Source organism: Pongo pygmaeus, chromosome 15 (assembly GCF_028885625.2).
Source record: "Pongo pygmaeus isolate AG05252 chromosome 15, NHGRI_mPonPyg2-v2.0_pri, whole genome shotgun sequence".
In the NCBI taxonomy this organism is placed as follows: Eukaryota; Metazoa; Chordata; class Mammalia; order Primates; family Hominidae; genus Pongo; species Pongo pygmaeus.
In genome coordinates, this window is record NC_072388.2 from 57,058,182 (window position 1) to 57,081,159 (window position 22,978).

Here is a 22,978-nt window from a genome sequence, read left to right on the forward strand (position 1 = left end):
CATGCCCACCTCATTTTGTTTTTGGTGTTTTGGTTTTTTTGAGACAGAGTCTTGCTCTGTTGCCCAGGCTGGAGTGCAGTGGCACAATCTCAGCTCACTACAACCTCCGCCTCCTGGATTCAAGTGATTCTCCTGTCTCAGCCTCCTGAGTAGCTGGGATTACAGGCACACGCCGCCACGCCCGCCTAATTTTTTGTATTTTAGGGGAGATGGGGTTTTACCGTGTTGCCCAGGCTGGTCTTGAACTCCTGAGCTCAGGCAGTCCGCCCATCTCGGCCTCCCAAAGTGCTGGGATTACAGGCATGAGCCACTGTGCCCGGCCTAATTTTGTATTTTTAGTAGAGACGGGACTTCACCATGTTGGCCAGGCTGGTCTCGAACTCCTGTCCTCAGATAATCCACCTGCCTCGGCCCGGCAAAGTGCTGGGATTACAGGCATGAGCCACTGCGCCCGGCCCCACCTGTGTCTTAAGAACATCCTCAACTATTCTTATTTCCTCTCTTTCTCTGACTCTTGCATTTATATTATCATAAATCTTAGCTCTCATACTCAATGAATGTGAAACAAGAAAACTCTACACAATTCATTTGCACAGATATCATTTTCATTCACATGAGTAATGTCTAAACTAAATGGCAGTCATTAGTCGTAAAATTATGAGTAAGCCAGGCACAGTGGTTCTCTCTTCTTCCTTCTCCCCTTCTCTCTCCCTCTCCCCATCCCTCCATCAGTCTCTGTCTTTCTGTCTCTCTCTCTTCGTCTTCCTTTCATGGGAAGAGGTGAGCTTTCCATCCCAGCTGGCAGGACTAATTCAGGCATGCATTCTCTTCCTTGTGGACTGTTATAATGGCTTCCTTTTCTCTTCCAATCCATCAGACTCATTCTTGGTTGAGAAATTTTAAATACACAAATCTTATCTAATTCTCTTTAGCTGTCTCAAGCTTCACATCTAGCCACAGTATCAAGTTTTGTTTCTTTAGCATACTATTACAAAGTCCTTTCCTAATCCCAGCCTGCCTTTGTCAGTCTCATGCTTAACGCTGTTCGCTCATTTGCTCTAGCTCCGGGGCTGTCTACTATTTACATTTTGAAGCTGCCTAATACTACCACTGCCAGTTCATCTCGAGGAGAACCATTCATTCCCTCACTTGCTCCTCCTATATTCTTTGATGTATTTTACAACACTTACCACGTCGTGTTATATTGGCTTCTTTTACCTTTCTACACCTCCTGCCAAACTCAGAGCAGCAAAAATAGAAGGTACCATGTGTTCTCATTTTAATCCACAGTGCTTTTGAACAATCTCTGATTCATGGTAACCATCAGTAGATGTTTGAGCTTAATCTGAAGACATGTGCCTAAAGTCAGAAAATTCACAATCTAGTAGTGTAGATAGATATCCAACTACTTATAATACTAAGCAGTATATACTAATACTAACTAAAATTGGAAATTTCTTGAAATTATGATCATGAATGTGACTCTTGGCTCTCTGGCATTTTACTGGGTACGTAGTTATTCTTTACCTGTATAAATGTAAATGACTAAATGAAGGGAAGAAGTCTCAGATGGTCTAGTGGACCTATACCTCCCATTCTTAAAACCCTCTCGCACTCCAACACCCTTGAAAGATGCAACAGTCCCAGGCCTTCACCAGGAGAGAAATTGCTATGAAAATGCCATGGACAGAGAAAGCAAACCGTGATAGCAATTAAGAGCCCCATACAAAAGTCATGAAGGCACATTCTTCTAATTGGAGGCGTTCTCTATCATATGCAGTTTTACTGCAAGGTGACTAGCAGCAAGGCTAGTTTTCAAAAATAATTATGAGGAGTGGCTTATTGTAAGAGATAAGCAATTTTAATTTTCACAGAAACATCAGATAAGTTTAAAACTTTGTTTATAGCGTCGTTTTATTTATTTTTGGTGGAAAAGAAATTTCCCCTCAAGGCATTTGTTTGTAAGTAGAATTCTTTATTCATTTATATCTTGTTTAACTGTACCAAAACTACAATTTTACGGCCATAGTTTCTCGTGAAACCTAAAGCACTCTTGGTTACCCACTAACTTTTAAATAAAATACACATAAATCAAATTTTATCTATAAAAATATATTCTTAACATTAAAAATTTATCAAATGTTGGGTACAACCTAATTTGCAGTTGATGAGTTGATTTTGTTTACTTGTATTGGGGAGCAACTTTGATTTTAGTGCCTTTTTAAAGAATTGCTTTAACATATATTGGATACAGAAGTGTTATCTGAATTCTGTAGGATCATAAATACTAGAATGAGGCCTGGTGTAGTGGCTTACACCTGTAATCCCAACACTTTGGGAGGCCAAGGTGGGTGGATCACCTGAGGTCAGGAGTTCGAGACCAGCCTGGCCAATGTGGCAAAACCCAGTCTCTACTAAAAATACAAAAATTAGCCAGGTGTGGTGGTGCATGCCTGTAATCCCAGCTACTCAGGAGCCTGAGGAAGGAGAATCGCTTGAACTCGGGAGGCAGAGGGTTGCATTGAGCTGAGATTGTGCCATTGCACTCCATCCTGGGTGACAGCAAGACTCTGTCTTTAAAAAAAAATACTGGAATGAAGTTTTCGTCTGAAGAGAGAATATTATGATTACAGGGCACAGGCAAAGCATAGAGCCAGTCTGGCATAAGTGGTTTTTGGTTTTGATTTTTTTTCCCCACGCTAGAAGTTCTTAAAATTAATGTGTGAAGTGGTTCTTGGGCTATTGAATTACCTATTTTCTTGAGTTAACTCATTGGCAGTAAACTTTGTAAAAGCAAGATTTTTAAATTCACATGGGGAAAAAACTGCCATCTCTTAATTTGAGCATTAAGTAATGACCTTCACTAACTACTTTATGGTGATTATTAACTTTGTAAATTGCTGATTTTGGACACATGTTAGAACTTAGATTTAAATTTCTTTATATTTGGTAGAAGTATTTTAGTGTTATAAATCATTATGAATGAATGTACTAAAAGAAATAGAAATAATGTAATAAAAGATCCTACTCCCTTTCTCTTGATTGCCTCATGGTTTTTTATTATATATTTTAATCAACTACATGCTTATTGATCCTGGCTATATTATCAGCTATTAGATAACACAATTTTAAAGTGCCTGTTGCCCTCTGGACACCGAAAACTCAACATTTATTGCTTGAGCATTGCCTTTGTTTTGAATATGGCTTTGTAAAGACAAAAATCCAGGCCAGGTGCTGTGGCTCGTGCCTGTAATCCCAGCACTTTGGGAGGCTGGAGTGGGCAGATCACCTGAGGTCAGGAGTTCGAGACTAGCCTGGCCAAATGGTGAGACCCCTTCTCTATTAAAAATACAAAAAAATTAGCCAGGTGTAGTGGCACACTCCTATAGTCCCAGCTACTCAGGAGGCTGAGTCAGCAGAATTGCTTGAACCCAGGAGGCAGAGGCTGCATTGAGCGGAGGTCATGCCATTGCACTCCAGCCTAGGCAGCAAGAGCAAAACTCCATCTCAAAAAAAAAAGACAAAAATCTGAGCTCTTCTTTTAGAACAGAGGAGAGTGATACTCTAAGTTATGATCATTTATATGGAGGAAACATATCAGTGTTTTGTTTCTCTGTAGTATTGCTAAACTTTAAGAATTTTGAAAGAAGCTAAATAAGTAATTATGTATCTAGTTTCCTTCCCTAAGAATTACTTCTGGAATTATTTTATCATCTTATTTTTAGGTGTTGCAAAGTCAACTACAGGGGCCATACTAGAAAGGCAAAAGAGAAAACCAGGTTATTGTGAGATGAGGGGGTGATGAGGTCTGGGGTAAAATAGAATGTATATGACTCACTTAAATGTATTTAAATTTCTTTAAAACATTGTGCCATCTAAACAGAAATCCTTTGCCACTGTGACTTTGCAATCCCTGGTTTATATTCATCTGACAATAACAAAAACTATGTTTATATGAAAATTATTTTTATATATAAATATATGATATAATGAACATGTGTCATTATTGTGCTCATCTGCCAGTATATTTGTGTGGGCCACATAGTATTTTAATGGGCTTTAAAAAAAAAATACCAGGTGAGGTGAAAACGTAACACTCCCATTTTATTCCTCAATGTTTTCCTCTTGGCTAATCTTAGTCCTTACTGTGATACTGAAAGGTAGAGTTAGAGTGGTAAATGGGCTGAAGGGTAGACATTGTATATCTTCATAAATATGACTTAAAATCTGTCATTGTAGGACATTGAGAAAATTCAGATTTTTCAGCTTTATTAAAATTTGATGACTTTACATTGGGTTCACAAAAATAAAAGAAGACGTGTATCTTTTCCAGTTCACTGTGCCATACATTTATATATTTTATCTTTACAGCCTGAGGAAGAACTTGATCCTGAAGAGAGGGACAACTTCCTCCAGCAGCTTTATAAGTTTATGGAAGACAGAGGTATTTTCATGCTCATTATTTTAAAGTAGTCATTTCTTTTACATGTTTGCATTCTAGGTATATGCATTGTTTTCGTTAGTATTGCAGATAAACAGTTTTGGATTTCATTTATTTATTTATTTTGAGGCCGGTTCTTGCTTTGATGCCCAGGCTGGAGTGCAGTGATTTGCTCCTGGCTTACTGCAGCCTTGACCTCCTGGGCTCAAGTGATCCTCCTGCCTCAGCCTCTCGAGTAGCTGGGACTATAGGCACGTGCCACCATACACAGCTAATTTTTTATTTTTCTATTTTTTGTAGAGATGGGTTTTGCCATATTGCCGAGGCTGGTCTCAAACTCCTGGCCTCAAGTGATCCTCTTACCTTTGCCTCCCAGTGTGGAGATTACAGCTGTGAACCACCATGACTATCTAGTTTTGGATTTTAAATAAATCCTAGAATCAGTTACACCTGACAGTAGTAAAATATTTGGAATTAAACTGTTAATATCTATTTTACATAGAAACAAGTGAGAAAGTATTTTGATACAATTTAGTTTTTCCTGTCACTTACAAAGCTAAAGAATATTCTGATATTTCAGAAATAGAAAGTGACCAGTTATAATGTTAATCTGCCTACCCACTAATTACTAATGCTGTATTTGTGGCAAATAAAGTAGATAAACTAGCCTGATCCTTGTTCTCAGCAAATTAAACATAATAGGAGACCAATCGTTATCTGAAAAAGATGAGATTTCTAATATAGGTAGAATAATAGAAAAATTATAAACCATCATACTCCTTGGCATTTGTTAGTCCTACAAAATCTTAAGATAAATTGGTCCTAAACATTCTGTGTGGCCTTCAGAAGTCATCCTTCAGATTGCTGCTAACAGTCTTAACATTTGTGTCAAAGTAGTGAAAGTGGAACAAGGGTGTAAATCTTTTCTATTGTGTTTGTTTATGCCTAAACTTTTTTTTTTTTTTTTTTTTTGAGACAGAGTCTTGCTCTGTCACTCAAGCTGGAGTGTGGTGGCGTGAACATGGCTCCCTCCAGCCTCCACTTCCTGGGCTTAAGCAATCCTCCCACCTCAGGCTCCCAAGTACCTGGGACCACAGGTGCACACTACCACCTGTGGTGTTTTCCTTTTAATTTTTGTAGAGACAGGATATCACCATGTTGCCCAGGCTGGTCTCAAACTCCTGAGCCCAAGTGATCTTCCTGCCTTAGCCTCCCAAAGTGCTGGGGTTACAGGTGTGAGCCACTGCACCCAGCCCTATGCCCAAGCTTCTTGAACCAGCAACATTGTTGGCCACACCATGCAGTGTTTACTTTAGTTTTACTCAATTCATTGGCAGTTAAAGAGGTGGCTTTATTAGTTTTGTTTTAGAAGTATAACACCTAAAATCTGAAGATCCCCACAAAGCTATATAAATAATAGAGAGAATATCTTGTGTTTTTTTACATTGTTTAAGGCTCTTTAAATATGTGCCTCTAATTAATGAAATTTGGGAAATTAGAAATTGACAGCTTTGTTTTCAAATTAGTAATTTCTCATTTGAGTAAACATTTTATTTCTACCTACATTGAAAAGGTACTCCAATCAACAAACCACCTGTTTTGGGCTATAAAGATCTCAATCTCTTCAAACTCTTCAGACTGGTTTATCATCAGGGTGGATGTGACAATGTAAGTATAACATTGCTTTTTGAAACGTGTATTGATGTGGTAAAAAGTTAAATTATCTTATATTGCATTATTATATATGCACATTGGATAATAAATACATTTTCTTAATGAACATAGAATATTAGGATAAAGATCATTTCCTGGCCAGGCACGGTGGCTCACGCCTGTAATCCCAGCATTTTGGGAGGCTGAGGCGGGTGGATTGCTTGAGCTCAGGAGTTCAAGACTAGCCTGGGCAACATGGCGAAACCCCATCTCTACAAAAAATACAAAAATTAGCCAGGCGTGGTGTCGCATGCCTGTGGTCCCAACTACTCGGGAAGCTGAGGTGGGAGGATCACTTGAGCCCAGGAGGTCGAGGCTGCAGTGAGCCCTGATTGCACCACTGCTCTCCAGACTGGGCGACAGAGTGAGACTCTGTCTCAAAAAAAAAAAAAAAAAAAAAAGAAAAAAAAAGATTAATTCCCTTTGCAAATGTTAACATAAAAACTTAATTTTCCAGATTGATAGTGGTGCTGTATGGAAGCAAATTTATATGGACCTTGGCATTCCTATTTTGAATTCAGCTGCTTCCTACAATGTAAAAACTGCTTATAGAAAGTAAGTAGTATAGTTTATTCATCAAAGAATATATATTTATAGGAAATATTTTCCATTTACTTTGTTAACAAGAATACATCAATCTAGAAACATTAAAGTTAGAGAAAGTATATAAAAAGGTTTAGGTTGACAGATACTTGTGATTGAAAGTTATTTCAGTGCATCAAATCTGCTTTACTCCATTTCTTATGTTGTCCTGATTTCCTTTCCAAAATCAAGATGCAGGTAGTGTCTGCGATTATGATACATGTTACAGAGCTACATCTTTTCGGGTGAACAGCCTTTATATCAAAACTTATGATAGTTATGTTTAGTTATCACAAGCTCAGACGTTTCAGGATGGCATTTTATGATCAGTTTTTCTGTTTATAATTCTATCTAAAACACCAAGAAAATAGTAACACAGAAAAGAATAACAAAAATTTTTTTAAATTACTGGGCTTTACTTTTTAAAAATGTGTTTAATAACATGAATTCAAGTTAGATGCAAAGACTGTAAGATTTCTTAAATGAAATGTTGTTTGTTTAGGTATCTCTATGGTTTTGAGGAGTACTGCCGTTCGGCAAATATTCAATTCAGAACTGTCCATCACCATGAACCAAAAGTAAAAGAGGAAAAAAAAGACTTAGAAGAATCAATGGAAGAGGCTCTCAAATTAGATCAAGAAATGCCTTTAACAGAAGTGAAGAGTGAACCTGAGGAAAATATCGATTCAAACAGTGAAAGTGACAGAGAAGAGACAGAATTAAAATCTCTGAGGGTGAGTTCTTAATACTAGTTTTATCCGGTTTAAGTATTATTTAAAATTTTTTATTATAGCCATTTTCATATATACACAAAAGTACTACAGTGAACCTAGTTTATTTTCCAGTATTTAATGCTGCTTAGCTAGCTACTTTTTTTGAAATATATTGTATATTATTTCCTCTACCTGAAAACCCTTCCGTTTTCTGTTTATATTCGATCAAGTCATTCTCATCTGGGATGAATCTCAGATATTCCTTTTCAAGTCTTTTGCTAAAGTATCACCTCATTGAAGGCTATCTTGGTCACCTTATCTGAAATTGTAACCTGCTTCCTCTCTTTGGAACTCTCAGTCCCTCTAATGTTGCTCTTTCTGTAATTTACTTATTTATTCTGTTTATTGTGATTATCTGTTTTGCCCCACTCTACACTAGAATCACACTCCACGAGGTCAGGGATTAGTGTTTATTTCGTTTATTGACAGATCCCAGGCATTTAGAATAGTGCCTGGCACATAATAAAGGCTTATTAAATAGATGCTGAATAAATGAATCACCTCTTTATACTGCCTGTGCCCTAAACTAGATGGTATCTTGTCTTTGTAACTTTATAGCACACTGTGTAGCTCTAGTGATGTGTACATATATGCTGGTTGTATCTTCCAACTTTGCTCCTTCTTTCCTTTAATATATAAGGTCTATTTAGGAATTGTCGTCTAGCATTTGGATCAGCATCCAGTGATGTTTACATAGTAGGATTTATCAAATTTTAGAAAGAGAAAGGAATTTACCACACTATCAAAGAAGTTTAATTACTACGTCTTATTTTTTGGTGGAATCATATTTAATGAAAGAGAATGTGAAATTGCTTTGTCTTGTAGTTCAGAAACCAGTTTTTAAAACTGTTCTTTCATGTAGTAAATGGAATCTTCTAGTGAATGTCATGAAATTTCCAGATTGTTTTAATTTTTTTTTTAATTATGGTAAGTACATATAACATAAAATTTGCCACCTTAACTCTTTTTAAGTGTACATTTCATTGGCATTAAGTACATTCTCACTGTTGCATAAGTGTCACCACCGTCCAGTTCCAGAATATTTTTATCTTGCAAAACTGAAATTCTGTACCCATTAAACAGTAACTCCTCATTCCTCCCCAACCCCTAGCAATCACAATTTTACTTTCTGTACTTATGAATTTGATATTCTAGGTACTTTTATATAAGTGAAATCATACAGTGTTTGTCCTTTTGTACTGGCTTATTCATTCAGCATAATGTCTGTAAGACATTATGTTGTAGCACATATCAGAATTTCCTCCCTTTTTAAAGGTGAATAATATTTTATTGTATGTATTGTGGACATACTTTCTTTTCATTACCTAAAAACCTTCCTCGTCCTACATAAAATATCTGCAGTGTGCTGTCTAGTATGGATGAACCATAAATCTACCTTCTCCAAGATTTTCTCCCAATTTTTTACTATTTTAAAAAGTGCTGCTGGGCGCGGTGGCTCACGCCTGTAATCCCAGCACTTTGGGAGGGCAAGGCGGGTGGGTCACGAGGTCAGGAGATCAAGACCAGCCTTGCCAATATGGTGAAACCCTGTCTCTACTAAAAATACAAAAAAAAAAAGTGCTGTAATACATTTGCTTGTAAAAATATCCTCATCACTTATCCACATATGTAAGCCAGGCTTCTAAAAATGGCATTTCTCACCTGTAGTCCCAGCTACTCAGGAGGCTGAGGCAGGAGAATCACTTGAACCCAGGAAGCAGAGGGTGCAGCAAGCTGAGATTGCACCACTGCACTCTAGCCTGGTCGATAGAGCAAGACTCCATCTCAAAAAAATGAATAAATAAATAAAAATGGTATTTCTGGGACAAAGGTATACAGACCCAAATTGTATAGCAGTTGTTTTCATTCATTTACCTATAGATGCTTTAAAAGCACCTGCTAGGCCGGGTGGGGTGGCTCATGCGTGTAATCTCAGCACTTTGGGAGGCCGAGGCGGGCGGATCATGAGGTCAAGAAATCAAGACCATCCTGGCCAATGTGGTGAAACTCTGTCTCTACTAAAAATACAAAAATTAGCTGGGCATGGTGGTGCACGCCTGTAGTCCCAGCTACTCAGGAGGCTGAGAAGCGCTTGAACCTGGGAGGTAGAAGTTGCAGTGAGCTGAGATCACACCACTGCTCTCCAGCCTGGCAACAGAGCGAGACTCTGTCTCAAAAAAAAAAGAGCACCTGCCACCTGCTATGTGCCAGCCAGTGTGTAGATCTGAGGAGATGGAAGTGCCATCTTGGAACTTGTGTGTTAGTGCTTTATGATAGAAAGAAATTAATTTCTTCTTTTTCTGCCTTTGAAGTGTAAATAGCACATAGCCAGCAACTAGGGAAAACATTTGTTTACTGAGATATTAATTGTATCCTAATGCTTCCTAAGTTGCTGGCTCTTTATCTGCTTTATTCCAAGAAGAGGAGACTTCTGCCAGTGTATAGAAGTTGACTTGAAGGAGAACCTAGGAGGTGGTGAAATTGCTCACCAGTCATGGTCATTTCAGCATTCAGTGGGCTAGATAGAAGCTAGTGGGGGTAAGACATATTGCTGTTGGCCCAGCGAGCTCTCCAGATACTCATTCAAAGAAGTCTGCTCACTTTTTTGCCATTGATGCAATTCAGTCCTTTAAAAATGTAATCATCCACAAATACAGTGACAATGTAAATTTTGTCTTACTAAGCTGTACAATTAGAGACCACAGAGCTTTTAAAGAAGCAAAATTCAGGGGATTAGTTTTATTATTGTTACATTTTATCATTAACATTAGATAATTTATTTTAAATTTTTATTATAGTCGAGAAATAATAAAAGTGAGATAAAATGATGTAAACAGAGGAGAAAATTTTTATTTCTTTTTTGTTGTTGTTGTTTACTTTTTTCATTCAAACAGATTCTGACAGATATTTCTTAGGTAGTATATAGCCAAAGTAGACCTGGACGTAATTAAGTAATTCTATCGGTTATTCATTTACTTTCAAAAGGAAGAGAAAGGTACCTTTGAGTTGGTTTTCAGGGCCATATTTCAAGCCAGAGACATTGCTGTGAAGGTTAAAGGAAAAGATATTTTTTCCTGCTTTTTTCCCCTTTATAGTGATAGCTATTTTAAAGTTTTTATCCCCTCTACTAGGGACGAAGGAGAATTGCTCGAGATGTAAATTCTATTAAAAAGGAAATTGAAGAAGAAAAAACAGAAGACAAATTAAAAGATAATGATACAGAAAATAAGGATGTAGATGATGACTATGAAACTGCAGAGAAAAAAGAAAATGAGCTACTACTGGGGAGAAAAAATACACCAAAGCAAAAAGAGAAGAAAATTAAAAAACAGGAGGATTCTGACAAAGACTCAGATGAAGAGGAAGAGAAGAGCCAAGAGAGGTACATTATCTTATGTTTGTTCTCCAGAAGCACCTGTCTGGGGTACAACAGCGCTTTGTTCCTGCTTAGAGATTCAGGTTTGAGGGAATGTTTTCTTATTGGGACTTCCGTTCCTCTTGTCTAATGAAGGTGAGACACATTGTGAAGATGATGTGTATTGCCTTTCGGAATTGGAGAATATACTGGTCGCACCATTTTAATAGCACTTGTGCCCTAAACAGTGGCCTCAAAGAAGGCTGCGCCACCCAGTCAAAAGAAAGGTCCTGCAGTTGACAGCAGGGAAGGGAGCTGGAGAAAAATGGAGGAAGTGGACAAGAGGAAACAGCGACAGCAAAAATTCCATTTTAAAAAAGGTACAATGTGGGAAAGCTAACAAACACATGGGTGCACAGTACTAGCAGATGTTTCTGTGTGTTAGCTTTAAGACATTTTTCTTTTTCAAGTTATTGTATTAGATTAAGTGGCATGCACCCCTGATTCTAGTTTGGAAAATACATTCTTGCCCCACATCACACCAATAAATTTCAAATTTTTTAATGTCCGTCCTGTTTGCTGTTGAGTAAAAACTGTATTTTTTTTTCTGTGTATTAGACAAGTATGGACTGAACTGACTTAAAAATAGTCAAATATTAGGCAGTCCAGCAAGATCAAGGTAGTCTCTGACCAAGTTATTAGCTGTTTCTGTAAGTGTTGTCAAATGGATTTACTAATTTTAGGACACGACTAAAAATGAATTTTAAATGAGCAACAACATAACATACTTACTTGTAATACCAGCTCTCTTCCATAGTTATTTTTCTATTATTATGTGATGTTAAATTTTCTAGAAATTTGAGTTGTTAAGCCAAATTTGGGAAAACTGACCTGCCATTGAGAGAATAAATATTCGGAAAAATAGGATGATTGGTGAATGGGAGAGGTAATTTGATTAAATACACATAGGCACAGGAGCTATCACAATTACATATGAACTAGGTTAGTGAGTAAAAAAAAGTTCTGTAATGAAATATAATTAGGATTAGGAAAAGTAGGAGGAACTAATTGGAGTTGAGTATAATGAGTGTAGAATTTTAAATATTTGGACAAAAAATTTAAGCAAAGCTGAAAAATATCAAAATATGTATATTGTAATATGTATATAAAACATATAATACATCTATGTAAAATGTGATTTAAAAAGACTATAACTGTTATGTAAATGGACAAAGATTTATTTTAGAGAAAATTTCACAGGCTTGAATATAAGAACAATATTATCTTTAAGTAGTTTTTCTCATAGTGTTTTGGTTTTTACCTTATCGGTCTATTATTGGAAGGTGCCTTCCAAGAGAAAACATTCTCACTGCAAATGGGCTGTCAAAGCTTCATGTCAGGACCCCCAGGGATCACCAAAATAATGCCCTATATTTATTTCGGAGCACAATACTACTTGTTGAGCTTTTAATGCTTGTGACACTAGAATGATCTTTGATGCAGTTCTCTTATGAGTCTTTACAGGATTGATACACAATGTTTCATTATAAAAATATTAAAAGTATTTTTAGCTCTCCCTGTGTTAATCTTCCTTATACCTGATTATCAATACAAAGAAAAGCTGATGGAAGATGAGTAAACAACTAGAATTCAACACAAATGTAAAGCTTTGTTCTCGTGGTGCTATGCTACAGTGTCAACAAATGACCTAATACTCAAATTTCTTTTCTTTGTAAGCGCTGGGAAACCTTTGAAATATAAATTAGTTTAAAAGACATGGTTACTAAGGTAGATAGCCCTTGTTTATTATTTTGCCCACCAAAAAAACTAGTCTTGCCAAGAACTATTCTAATTTTGGTAGTAAAGCAGATTTAAGATAATTCAGTTATAGGAAGTTACAAAATATCCTTAAATCTTTTTTTACATGTAAGGTGGCACTTAAATATGAATTCTGAAGGTTTTTTTTCAGAGCATATTTTTCTTATTTTGTCAAAAGTGATTTATTTGATTACAGATCATCGTTAGCTGGCACTTAAATATGAATTCTAAAGAATTTTTTCAGAGCATATTTTTCTTATTTTGTTTTGTCAGAAGTGACTTATTTGATTACAGATCATCATTAACTGTGACTTGATTGGCTTTTAAAAAGTATGGATTTACTTTGGGTACAGTGCACCTTTATGTAATAAATTCCTTAGTAAGCAGGCCACAAAAATCTTCTCCTTCTCCTCCTTCTTCTCCTCCTCCACTGATATGTTATTAAGGTAATACTTAGGTTGTGAATAATCTACCTGTTGGATTCTTTTAGCATATTTTATTCTCCATTAAGTTATTAGTAGCATTATCAGTATTATAACTTACTGCAGGGAAGAAACTGAAAGCAAATGTGACTCTGAAGGAGAGGAAGATGAAGAAGACATGGAACCCTGCCTAACAGGAACCAAAGTGAAAGTAAAATATGGACGAGGAAAGACTCAGAAAATTTATGAAGCCAGTATTAAAAGCACTGAAATTGATGACGGAGAAGTTTTATATTTGGTACATTACTATGGATGGAATGTCAGGTAAGCAAGAAAGTATTTTCTTACTATTGAAATTTTTTCAATGATTGACTAGAACATCAACTTAGTGTTATGAAGAGTGAAAGCAAATAATGGTATATATTTACAAAGCACACCTTAATTCTGAATTTTCCAAGACTTTGACATTCCTGCTGTTATACTAGCAGTGTCAATGCTTCTAGCCAGAGACTACCAGGATCACACCTGTAGTTAGAACAAGTTACATTTATTACTCATTTATAGTGAGGGAGAACACACAGCAAGGGGAACCATAGGGCATCTTAGTAATATGGGGTTAAATGAATCAACAAAGGCTCAAGGCACCATCTTTGGGAAAACAATAATTCATAATTCTTAGACATATTACTGTCATATTCATAGACATATTAATGTCATATTCATAGACATATTACTGACTATGAGCAGAGAGCCAGGCCTGCAACTTCCAGCTGTGCAAGTCTTTGTTTCATTAATCAGAAATCAAACCTATGTCAAGCACTGTAATAATTCTAAGTCGACTAATTAATAAAAAAGAACGTTAGAACTTAAATTTGATCTTCCGTTAGATGATTTTGGGGAGGGTTTAAGAAAGGCAGGGCATGGTGGCTCTTGCATGTAATCCCAGCACTTTGGGAGGTGGAGGTGGAAGGACTGCTTGAGGCCAGGAGTTCAAGAGCAGACCTGGCAACATAGTTAGACCCCATCTCTACAAAAAATTAAAATTAAAAATTAGCCTGGCATGGTGGCACGCACCTGTAGTCCCAGCTACCCAGAAGGCTGAGGTGGGAGGATCACTGGGCCCAGGAGTTGGAGGCTGAGATGAGCTATGATCATACCGCTGTACTCCAGCCTGGACGATGGAGCGAAACCCTGTCTCATAAAAAAAAAAAAAAAGAAAAAGACTTTGCTCCATATTGGATCCTGTCAGGAAGCTGGGGTAATTATAATTGGTTTTCTTAATAAATCTTATCTAGAAGGAGAGACAGTTAGACCACAGTAACATTATAATTGGTAAAGAAACAGCAGTCACCCACATTAGTCAAGAAAAAGAAGATGTTTGGTCGTTTTTGTGGGTTGGACAATGTTCCTGGTTTTTCTGTGTTCAGACACGATTAGGAAGTTGTCTTGTTTTTGTTTTGATACATCATGGTCACAGAATGGACTTGTCCGATGTTGATGCTCTTTGAAATTGTTCATGTTTCAACAGCAGGACAGTGTGGCCTAGCTATGAGTGCCAGACTAGCTCTAAGCAACACCAAGGCCCAGCAGTGCCAGGCAAATTCCTAAATGTCAGGGGCTGCCTTTCTTGTTCTCTTTTACAAAATCTGGCATGTTTAATATCTCTGGTTGCCCTGTATTTATTTGGAGCCAGAGTGCTCCTGGGTTTCTCTATACACTAGATGTGTGCTCTGTTATGACTCAAGTCCCTCATCTCTACACTGGGAAAAATACAGTTCCTATTTTGTAGAGGTGTTGTATAATGCAGTAGTTCCCTCTCATCTGCTGGAAATGTGTTCCAAGACCCCCAGTGGATGCCTGAAACCTCAGATAGTACTGAATCTTATATATCCTATGATTTTTCCTATACATACGTACCTACAATAAAGTTTAATTTATAAATTAAGCACAGTAAGAGATTAACAACAATAATAAAATAGAGCAATTATAACGATATATTGTAATAAAAGTTATATGAATGTGGTCTTTCTCTCTCTCAAAATATGTTAATATTTTTGGACCATGGGTAATTGAACTATGCTGTGGCTAAGCAGGGACTACTGTAGTGATAATATTTGTATTTAGATGTAAATGCTTAGAACCATGCCTGGCACTTAGTGCTCCATTAATGTTAACTGTTTTCTTTTCTTTACAATGTGTTATTGAATTCAGGGGAAAAGGAGTATATCTTACCAACTTTCAGTCATTATATTTCCAGTTGCATCACATGATAGCCATCTTTATTCCTCAGATTCTTTAGTTCACAACTATCCACTCCTGTTTCACATCTGTATATGTCTGTGTTCTGCTTTCTAGAATTTCCCCTATCATCTTTCTTTCTCATTTTTTTAATGTTTTACTTTATGACTCTTCTCAGCAGTCATTTTATTATACGCTCAGGTTTTGGATTGGTCATCTCTCTAATTAATTACCTAACTGGTACTCTCCTGGTTCATGGTTTTTCGTTGTTCTTCTCTACTCCTAAAAGCTGGTATAATTCTGGCCTGTTCAATTGAGATGAAGCCACCATGGTTCCTAAAGAATTTAGCCAGACTCCTGAAAGGGAGTATCTGCAAGTGTAAGAAGTGTGAGAAGAGTCCTGGTCTCTCAGTGAGAAATCCTGGGACTATCCTTGGTTAGCAATATTAGTGCTAGAAGTACCTACATGATATACTGCTTTGTCCAGTGTCGCCAGGACCAAGTACACTAAAAATCAGGCCTGTGCTTCTTGGTTGTCTGATACCTCCTATGGAATTGGATAGAGTTATCCCTTTGTTAGCCCTGGATGAGATACATAACTGTCTTATTGCACTCACCAGCCTATACTTGATTTTACTATAGGTCTATCTTTTATAACAGATTATGGGTTGCATGAGAGCATGGGCCATGTTTATTCTCTACATACTTCCTGATCCAGTGCATACTAGTAGGCCCTCAGTAAATGTTCAAATGAATAAACATTTCCATATAAGTTAATAAAGTACAGATGTTTAAAAGCCTATATGATGCTCATAGCCAGTCTCGTTTTAGAAACTAGATACTGGGTTAATGAGTGAGAGATAGTTTTCAAATCATAGTACAGGCAGTTCCTAACTTACAGTGGTTCAACTTCAATTTTTTTTTTAATTTAAAATGGTTCAAAAGCTATATGCATTCAGAAGCCATAGAATTTTGAATTTTGATTTTTTTTTTTTTTTTTTAAAGATGGAGTCTCGCTCTGTCGCCAGGCTGGAGTGCAGTGCTCACTGCAACCTCTGCCTCCTGTGCTCACTGTGCTCACCGCACTGCTCCTGTGCTCACAGTGCTCACTGCAACCTCTGCCTCCTGGGTTCAAGTGATTCTCCTGCCTCAGCCTCCCGAGTAGCTAGGACTACAGACACACGCCACCATGCCCAGCTAATTTTTGTATTTTTAGTAGAGACAGGGTTTCACCATGTTAGCCAGGATGGTCTCGATCTCTTGACCTTGTGATCGCCCGCCTCGGCCTCCCAAAGTGCTGGGATTACAGGCGTGAGCCACTGCGCCTGGCCTGAATTTGGATTTTTTTTCCTAGTCTAGCGATATGCAGTATGATACTCTCTCATCAGACTGTGCAGCCACAGCAAACAGCCAAGAAATCATGAGACTAATCAACCAATACTGTACAGTGTATTCAATAAATTACATGAGATATTTAAGACTTTATTATAGAATAGACTTTGTGTTAGATGATTTTGCTCAACTCTAGGCTAATATAAGTGTTCTGAGCATGTTTAAGGTAGGCTAAGCTAAGCTGTGATGTTCAGTAGGCTAGATGTATTAAATGCATTTTTCGACTTAGGATATTTTCAATTTGTGATGAGTTTATCAGGACATAATGGCATCATAAGTAAAGGAGCATCTGTATAGGTAGTCATGGTACCATGTCAACTGAAATACATGCATAAAGGAACCATGTCCTTACTTTGTACATCTCCATGGTAACTGGTTTACAAAGCAAGAATATGGTTTCCAGATACATGAGTTTCTATTAACACGCCACAGTCTAAAACAAGTTTGTCCAACCTGTGGCCCACAGGCCATATGCAGCCCGGCATGGCCTTGAATGTGGCCCAGCACAAATTCATAAACTTTCTTAAAACATGAGATTTTTAAAATTTTTTTGCTTTTTTTTTTTGTTTGTTTTTTTGTTTTTTTGTTTTAGCTCATCAGCTATCATTAGTGTTAGTGTTATTTTATGTGTGGCCCAAGACAATTCTTCTTCTTCCATTGTGGCCCAGAGAAGCCAAAAGATTGGACATTCCTGGTCTAAAGCAAGGACTGCCTGTTGTTTCTTAACTGTACATATTTTTAGATTTTGACTTAATTCTATAAATACTTGTATATTTATATAATGTAAAAACTGTAAATAACAGTTATTTGTCCCTGATTAGTCACTTGGACTATAGACATTCAAAAGTGATAGTAATCATTTGAGAAGGCCAGGTGCAATGGCTCATGCCTGTAATCCTAGCACTTTGGGAGGCTGAGGTGGGCAGATCACTTGAGCTCCGGAATTCAAGACCAGCCTGGGCAACATGGCAAAACCCGTCTCTATAAAAAATACAAAAATTAGCTTGGTGCAATGGTGTACACCCATTGTCTCAGCTACTCAGGAGGCTGAGGTGGGAGGATAATCTGAGCCCAGGAGATCATGCCTCTGCATTCCATCCTGGGCAACAGAGTGAGACCCTCTCTAAAAAAATTGCTGGGTCCAGTGGCTCACCCCTATAATCCCAGCACTTTGGGAGGCCGAGGTGAGCAGGTCACCTGAGGTCAGGAGTTCGAGGCCAGCATGGCCAAGATGGCGAAACCCCATCTCTACGAAAAATAAAAAATTAGCTGGGCGTGGTGGCAGGCACCTGTAATCCCAGATATCGGGAGGCTGAGGCATGAGAATCACTTGAACCCAGGAGGCAGAGGTTCCAGTGAGCCGAGATGGCACCACTGCATGCCAGCCTGGGTGACAACATTGAAACTATCCCCCCAAAAATAAAAATAAACAAAATTTAAAATAAATTTAAAAATAAATTTTTTAAGTAAATGTTTAGGGGAAATGAGTTTTCAACTTGAGCTAAACAGAATACACTTAGATAAAGGAGGTGAAATACAGATATCTCTAAAAAATTTCAGAGTCCTAAAGGCAGTGTAGTTCAGAAGAAAATTTTATTGGAAATACTAGAGACTAGAGAGAGTGTTGAGGAGGAAAAGGAAGTTGAAATGGACTTGATAAAATAACTTGATAAAATAACCTGAAACTGATCACCTTGCAAATTTGAATTTATCTGACTTAGCTTTCTATTATTCATTCAGTAGCACGAATTCTAGTGCAGAATCTGATTATAAGCTCAGGTCTGTAAAAGCTGTGGAAAACAAAACAGTTCAGATTGTCTTGAATCTAGAGTTTGCTTTCCAAGACTCTCCCTCTAAACCTGTTAACTCTTAAGAAATCCTCTTGCCTTTCCCTAGTGAGTATACAAAATACCTACTACAGTTACTGGCACATGTTACCAGCAAACCAGCCCCTGTGCCCTTCATATTCTTGCCAACACTAAGAACAAACTATTTAATCTGTCTCACTGTTGTTTTTGTTTGGTGAATACATTTCAAAAAGGTTATAATTTATAAAGTTTGTACAAACTCTTTTTTTTTTTTTTTTTTTAAGGTATGATGAGTGGGTGAAGGCTGACAGGATAATCTGGCCTTTGGACAAAGGTGGACCAAAGAAAAAACAAAAGAAAAAAGCTAAAGTATGTTTGTAGATTTATGTCCTTTATAATATGTGTAGGAATTGTCCAAATTGTATTGTGTGTTTTTTAAGACTTTAAGAACAGTTTTAGGTTTAGAACAAGGTATGTAGACCTCCCATATACTGTCTGCCCCATGCATGCGTAGCCTTCCCAGATTGTCAGCATCCCCCACCAGAGTGGGATGTTTGTTACAACTGATGTGCCTACATTGACACATTGTCACTCAGAGTCCATCGTTTACATTAGGGTTCACTATTGGTGTTGTATATTCTATGGGTTTTGACAAATATATAATGACATGGATCCATCACTATAGTATCATATAGAGTAGCTTTACTGCCCTAAAAATCCTTTATGTTCTGCTTATTCTTACCCCCACCCCAACCCCTGACAACTACTGACTTTTTCTCTCTCCATAGTTTTTGCCTTTTTGAGAATATCATATAATTGGAATCATACACCATATAGCCTTTTTAGATTGGCTTCTTTTGCTTAGTAATATGCATATACGGTATTGTGTTTGTTTAATAAATCTTATTGTAATAATCATCTTGGCCGGGCGCGGTGGCTCACGCCTGTAATGCCAGCACTTTGGGAGGCCGAGGCGGGCGGATCACGAGGTCAGGAGATCAAGACCATCCTGGCTAACACGGTGAAACCCCATCTCTACTAAATACAGACAAAATTAGCCGGTCGTGGTGGCGGGCGCCTGTAGTCCCAGCTACTCGGGAGGCTGAGGCAGGAGAATGGCGTGAGCCTGGGAGGCGGAGCTTGCAGTGAGCCAAGATCGCGCCACTGCACTCCAGCCTGGGCGACAGAGCAAGACTCCGTCTCAAAAAAAAACAACAACTTGATTCTTGAAAGATAATTGTGATTTTCTCTTTATAACCCAGGAGCTTAAAACTAACACATTACCACATTGTTTCAGCAAAGGTGAAAACCAGCAACCCCTAGGGCATGACTTTCAAACTCAAATTCCTGTAGAGGCTTTATAGAAGGATAAAGTAGGACCAACCGTGACAAACGAGAGGTCACATTCCTCATTTAGACGGAATGGAACTAACCGCTCTGCTGTGGGAATGCAGACCCAGGGTTGCCAGATTTTAGGATTTTTCAAGACCACTATCTTTCTTAAAATGTGAAATTTGACTTTTAAATGCTAGAAGCCAATACTAAAATTTTAAAACACATATATACTGGCCAGTTGTACCCTCACCCTCATCTTCAGTTGTCAATCAAAGAGATTTGCCCATTGTTTTGTCTACTGGATGATAGATATCTTTCCTTTCTGCAGGGGATAGTAGGGAACAGCGGGGAGTGCTGAATAGTTGTATAGCCTTCTAATGCTCTGACTCTGACCATCACAATATAATTGCAGTATTACAAATTGTACAATATTGTATTTACATAAATACAAAATATGTTAGAAATTCAGCAGTGGAGGATTATATACCAATTTCAGTGACACTAATGTTAATAAGTTCTGATAACCTCTCAGACCAGCCAGATAACTCTTCTTGATTCTTCTGTAAGCACAGACTAGGAAGTGACATATAAAATATCAAACCTTTTTTGAGATGTAGTTTTCTTTGGATAAGTAGAATGTTCATTTTTCATAAAGCATTGGCCCTTCTCATACATTTTGTTGTTGTTGCCCAGAATAAAGAAGATAGTGAAAAGGACGAAAAGAGAGATGAGGAGAGGCAGAAGTCAAAACGGGGACGACCTCCTTTAAAATCAACCCTTTCATCAAACATGCCGTATGGCTTATCTAAGACAGCAAACAGTGAAGGAAAATCAGGTACCAGAAGTGCTCGCAGCAATATACCAGACAGCTCACCTCTGTCAAATGGAATGGAAGGTGCTCGATTTTGAGGATGGCTGACTTTAAAAAAAATCAATAACATAAATAATAAAACTTCCATTGTGCGAAATATTCACAGTACAGGTTGAGTATCCCTTGCCCAAAATGCTTGGGACTAGAAGTGTTTTTGATTTTTGATTTTTTTTTAATATTGCATATACATAATGAGATATTCTAGGGATAGGACCCAAGTCTAAACATGAAAATTAGTGTTTCATATACACCTTATACACATAGCCTGAAAGTAATTTTATACCATATTTTTAATAGTTTTGCTCATGAAATAAAGATTGTGTTCTTTGAACCATCAGAAATCACAGGTATAATTGTCTCAGCCACCCATGTGAATAGTCTGTGATTGTTTGGCATCACTGTTATTCTTGAGTCTGAATTTATATGCCACCTACTGATAAGCAGTTTTCTTACACTTATTCACACATAATTACATAACAGTAAAACATATGACTTACAATTAATACAGTGGAAAAATAGTGTGTGTGGGGAAACTAAGCAGCAAGGTAGCATCACCAGAATACCTGTATCAGCTGCTAAACAACAGCGAAAACAAACAGCAGGCTTTCAGTCTCCACCTACGATGCTGTGTTTTCATTAAAAGGTTACCCGTACACTAGCTTGGGGTTGCTGAAGAAACTGTTGTGCACCTGTGTTTGGATGCAACGTGTCCCATGAGGTCAGGTGTGGAATTTTTTACTTGTGGCGTCAAGTTGGTGCCCAAAAAGTTGTGGAATTCGGAGCATTTTGGATTTCAGGTTTTTGGACTAGGGGTGTTCAACCTGTAAATCACCTAGGACTTTAATTTCATATGATTTAAACTATAAAATTTGATTTGAAGAAAATATTTTGCTATATCATTTTTATTTAAAATGAAGTGATGTTTTCATTTAGGAATACTTTTTCTCATAAGTATCTTAAAAATAATATATTTTAATAGGTGAATTGACAATCCATGCATCCTAATGTGTGCTACACTTTCCCTCAAAGCCTGTACCAGTGTCTCCTATAAATTCAATGCTGTTCATCTGGGATCTTTCAGCAAAGCTGAGACCATGTGGTTCTAAGAGAACACAGACTACTGTGGTGCAGGCATGTTTTATAATGAGTATAGGTGAACATATTTTATTCTGCTTGTACTTGTTTCCCCCACTTTTCTACCTCTGTATACTTTTAAATGTAATTAAGAAATTTTAGGCTGAGTGAGTGGTTCATGCCTGTAATCCCAGCACCTTGGGAGGCTGAGGCAAAAGGATCACTTGAGCCCGGGAGTTCTAAACCAGCCAGGGCAACATAGTGAGACCCCATCTTTACAAAAAAATTTAAAAATTAGCCAGGCATGGTGGTGTGCACCTGTGGTCCCAGCTACTCAGGAGGCTGAGGTGGGAGGATTGCTTGAGTCTGGGAGGTCAAGGCTGCAGCAAGTGTAATCACATCACTGCACTCCAGCCTGGGTAGCAGAGGGAGACCCCACCTCACTCTGTTGCCCAGGCTGGAGTGTAGTGGTGCAATCTCAGCTCCCTGCAACCTCCACCTCCTGGATTCAAGCAGTTTTCCCGCCTCAGCCTCCCAAGTAGCTGGGACCACAGGTGTGCACCACCATACCTGGCTAATTTTTGTATTTTTAGTAGCAATGGGGTTTTACTATGTTAGCCAGGCTGGTCTCGCACTCTTGACCTCAAGTGATCTACCCGCCTCAGCATCCTGAAGTGCTGGAATTACAGGTGTGAGCCACTGTGCCCGGCCACCAAAAAAGAAATTTTAAATGGTTGTCTTATATAAAAATTTTCTTCTTTCAAGAAAAAAGCTATACTGAACTACATGTTTGCTATTAGTCCATATGGTGCTTGTGTGCAAATTATAAAAGGACATCCTTCCTCTTTACTGCCATCTGCTGACAAATGTTTAAGATGTCCACAAAGTGAAAGGTACCCTCTTAGAAGACATACCTGTGTGCAGTGTCCAGTCTGTACAACTACATACCAGCCTTATTAAACTACCACTGAAAGGGATTTTTTAAAACATGAAAATGAATTCTACATTCTGTTTATGATAAAACCACAAAATAAAACTGTATACACCTTTTCACTAAAAAATTCATGTTTGCAGTTTTGAACTTCTTGAGGATTTGAGCACTATGTGGACAATATTTTTATATTTTTTAGATCCTACACGGTCTTAGAACCCTACT

At 37.8% G+C, this 22,978-nt stretch overlaps 1 protein-coding gene across 3 annotated transcripts in view; it reads left to right on the plus strand.

Moving 5' to 3' along the window:
• The window catches only part of ARID4A (AT-rich interaction domain 4A), a 75,462-nt gene that overhangs the window by 41,795 nt on the left and 10,689 nt on the right, over positions 1-22,978 (plus strand). For 2 of the 3 annotated variants that reach the window (XM_063651649.1, XM_063651650.1), the window contains 8 exons: positions 4,372-4,444; positions 6,015-6,109; positions 6,612-6,709; positions 7,239-7,470; positions 10,641-10,891; positions 13,231-13,428; positions 18,827-18,911; positions 20,571-20,772. In XM_063651649.1, the coding sequence (XP_063507719.1) occupies positions 4,372-4,444; positions 6,015-6,109; positions 6,612-6,709; positions 7,239-7,470; positions 10,641-10,891; positions 13,231-13,428; positions 18,827-18,911; positions 20,571-20,772 (1,234 nt within the window). The remainder of the gene's footprint in view (positions 1-4,371; positions 4,445-6,014; positions 6,110-6,611; positions 6,710-7,238; positions 7,471-10,640; positions 10,892-13,230; positions 13,429-18,826; positions 18,912-20,570; positions 20,773-22,978) is intronic. The other variant, XM_054448110.2, reaches the window with a different exon arrangement.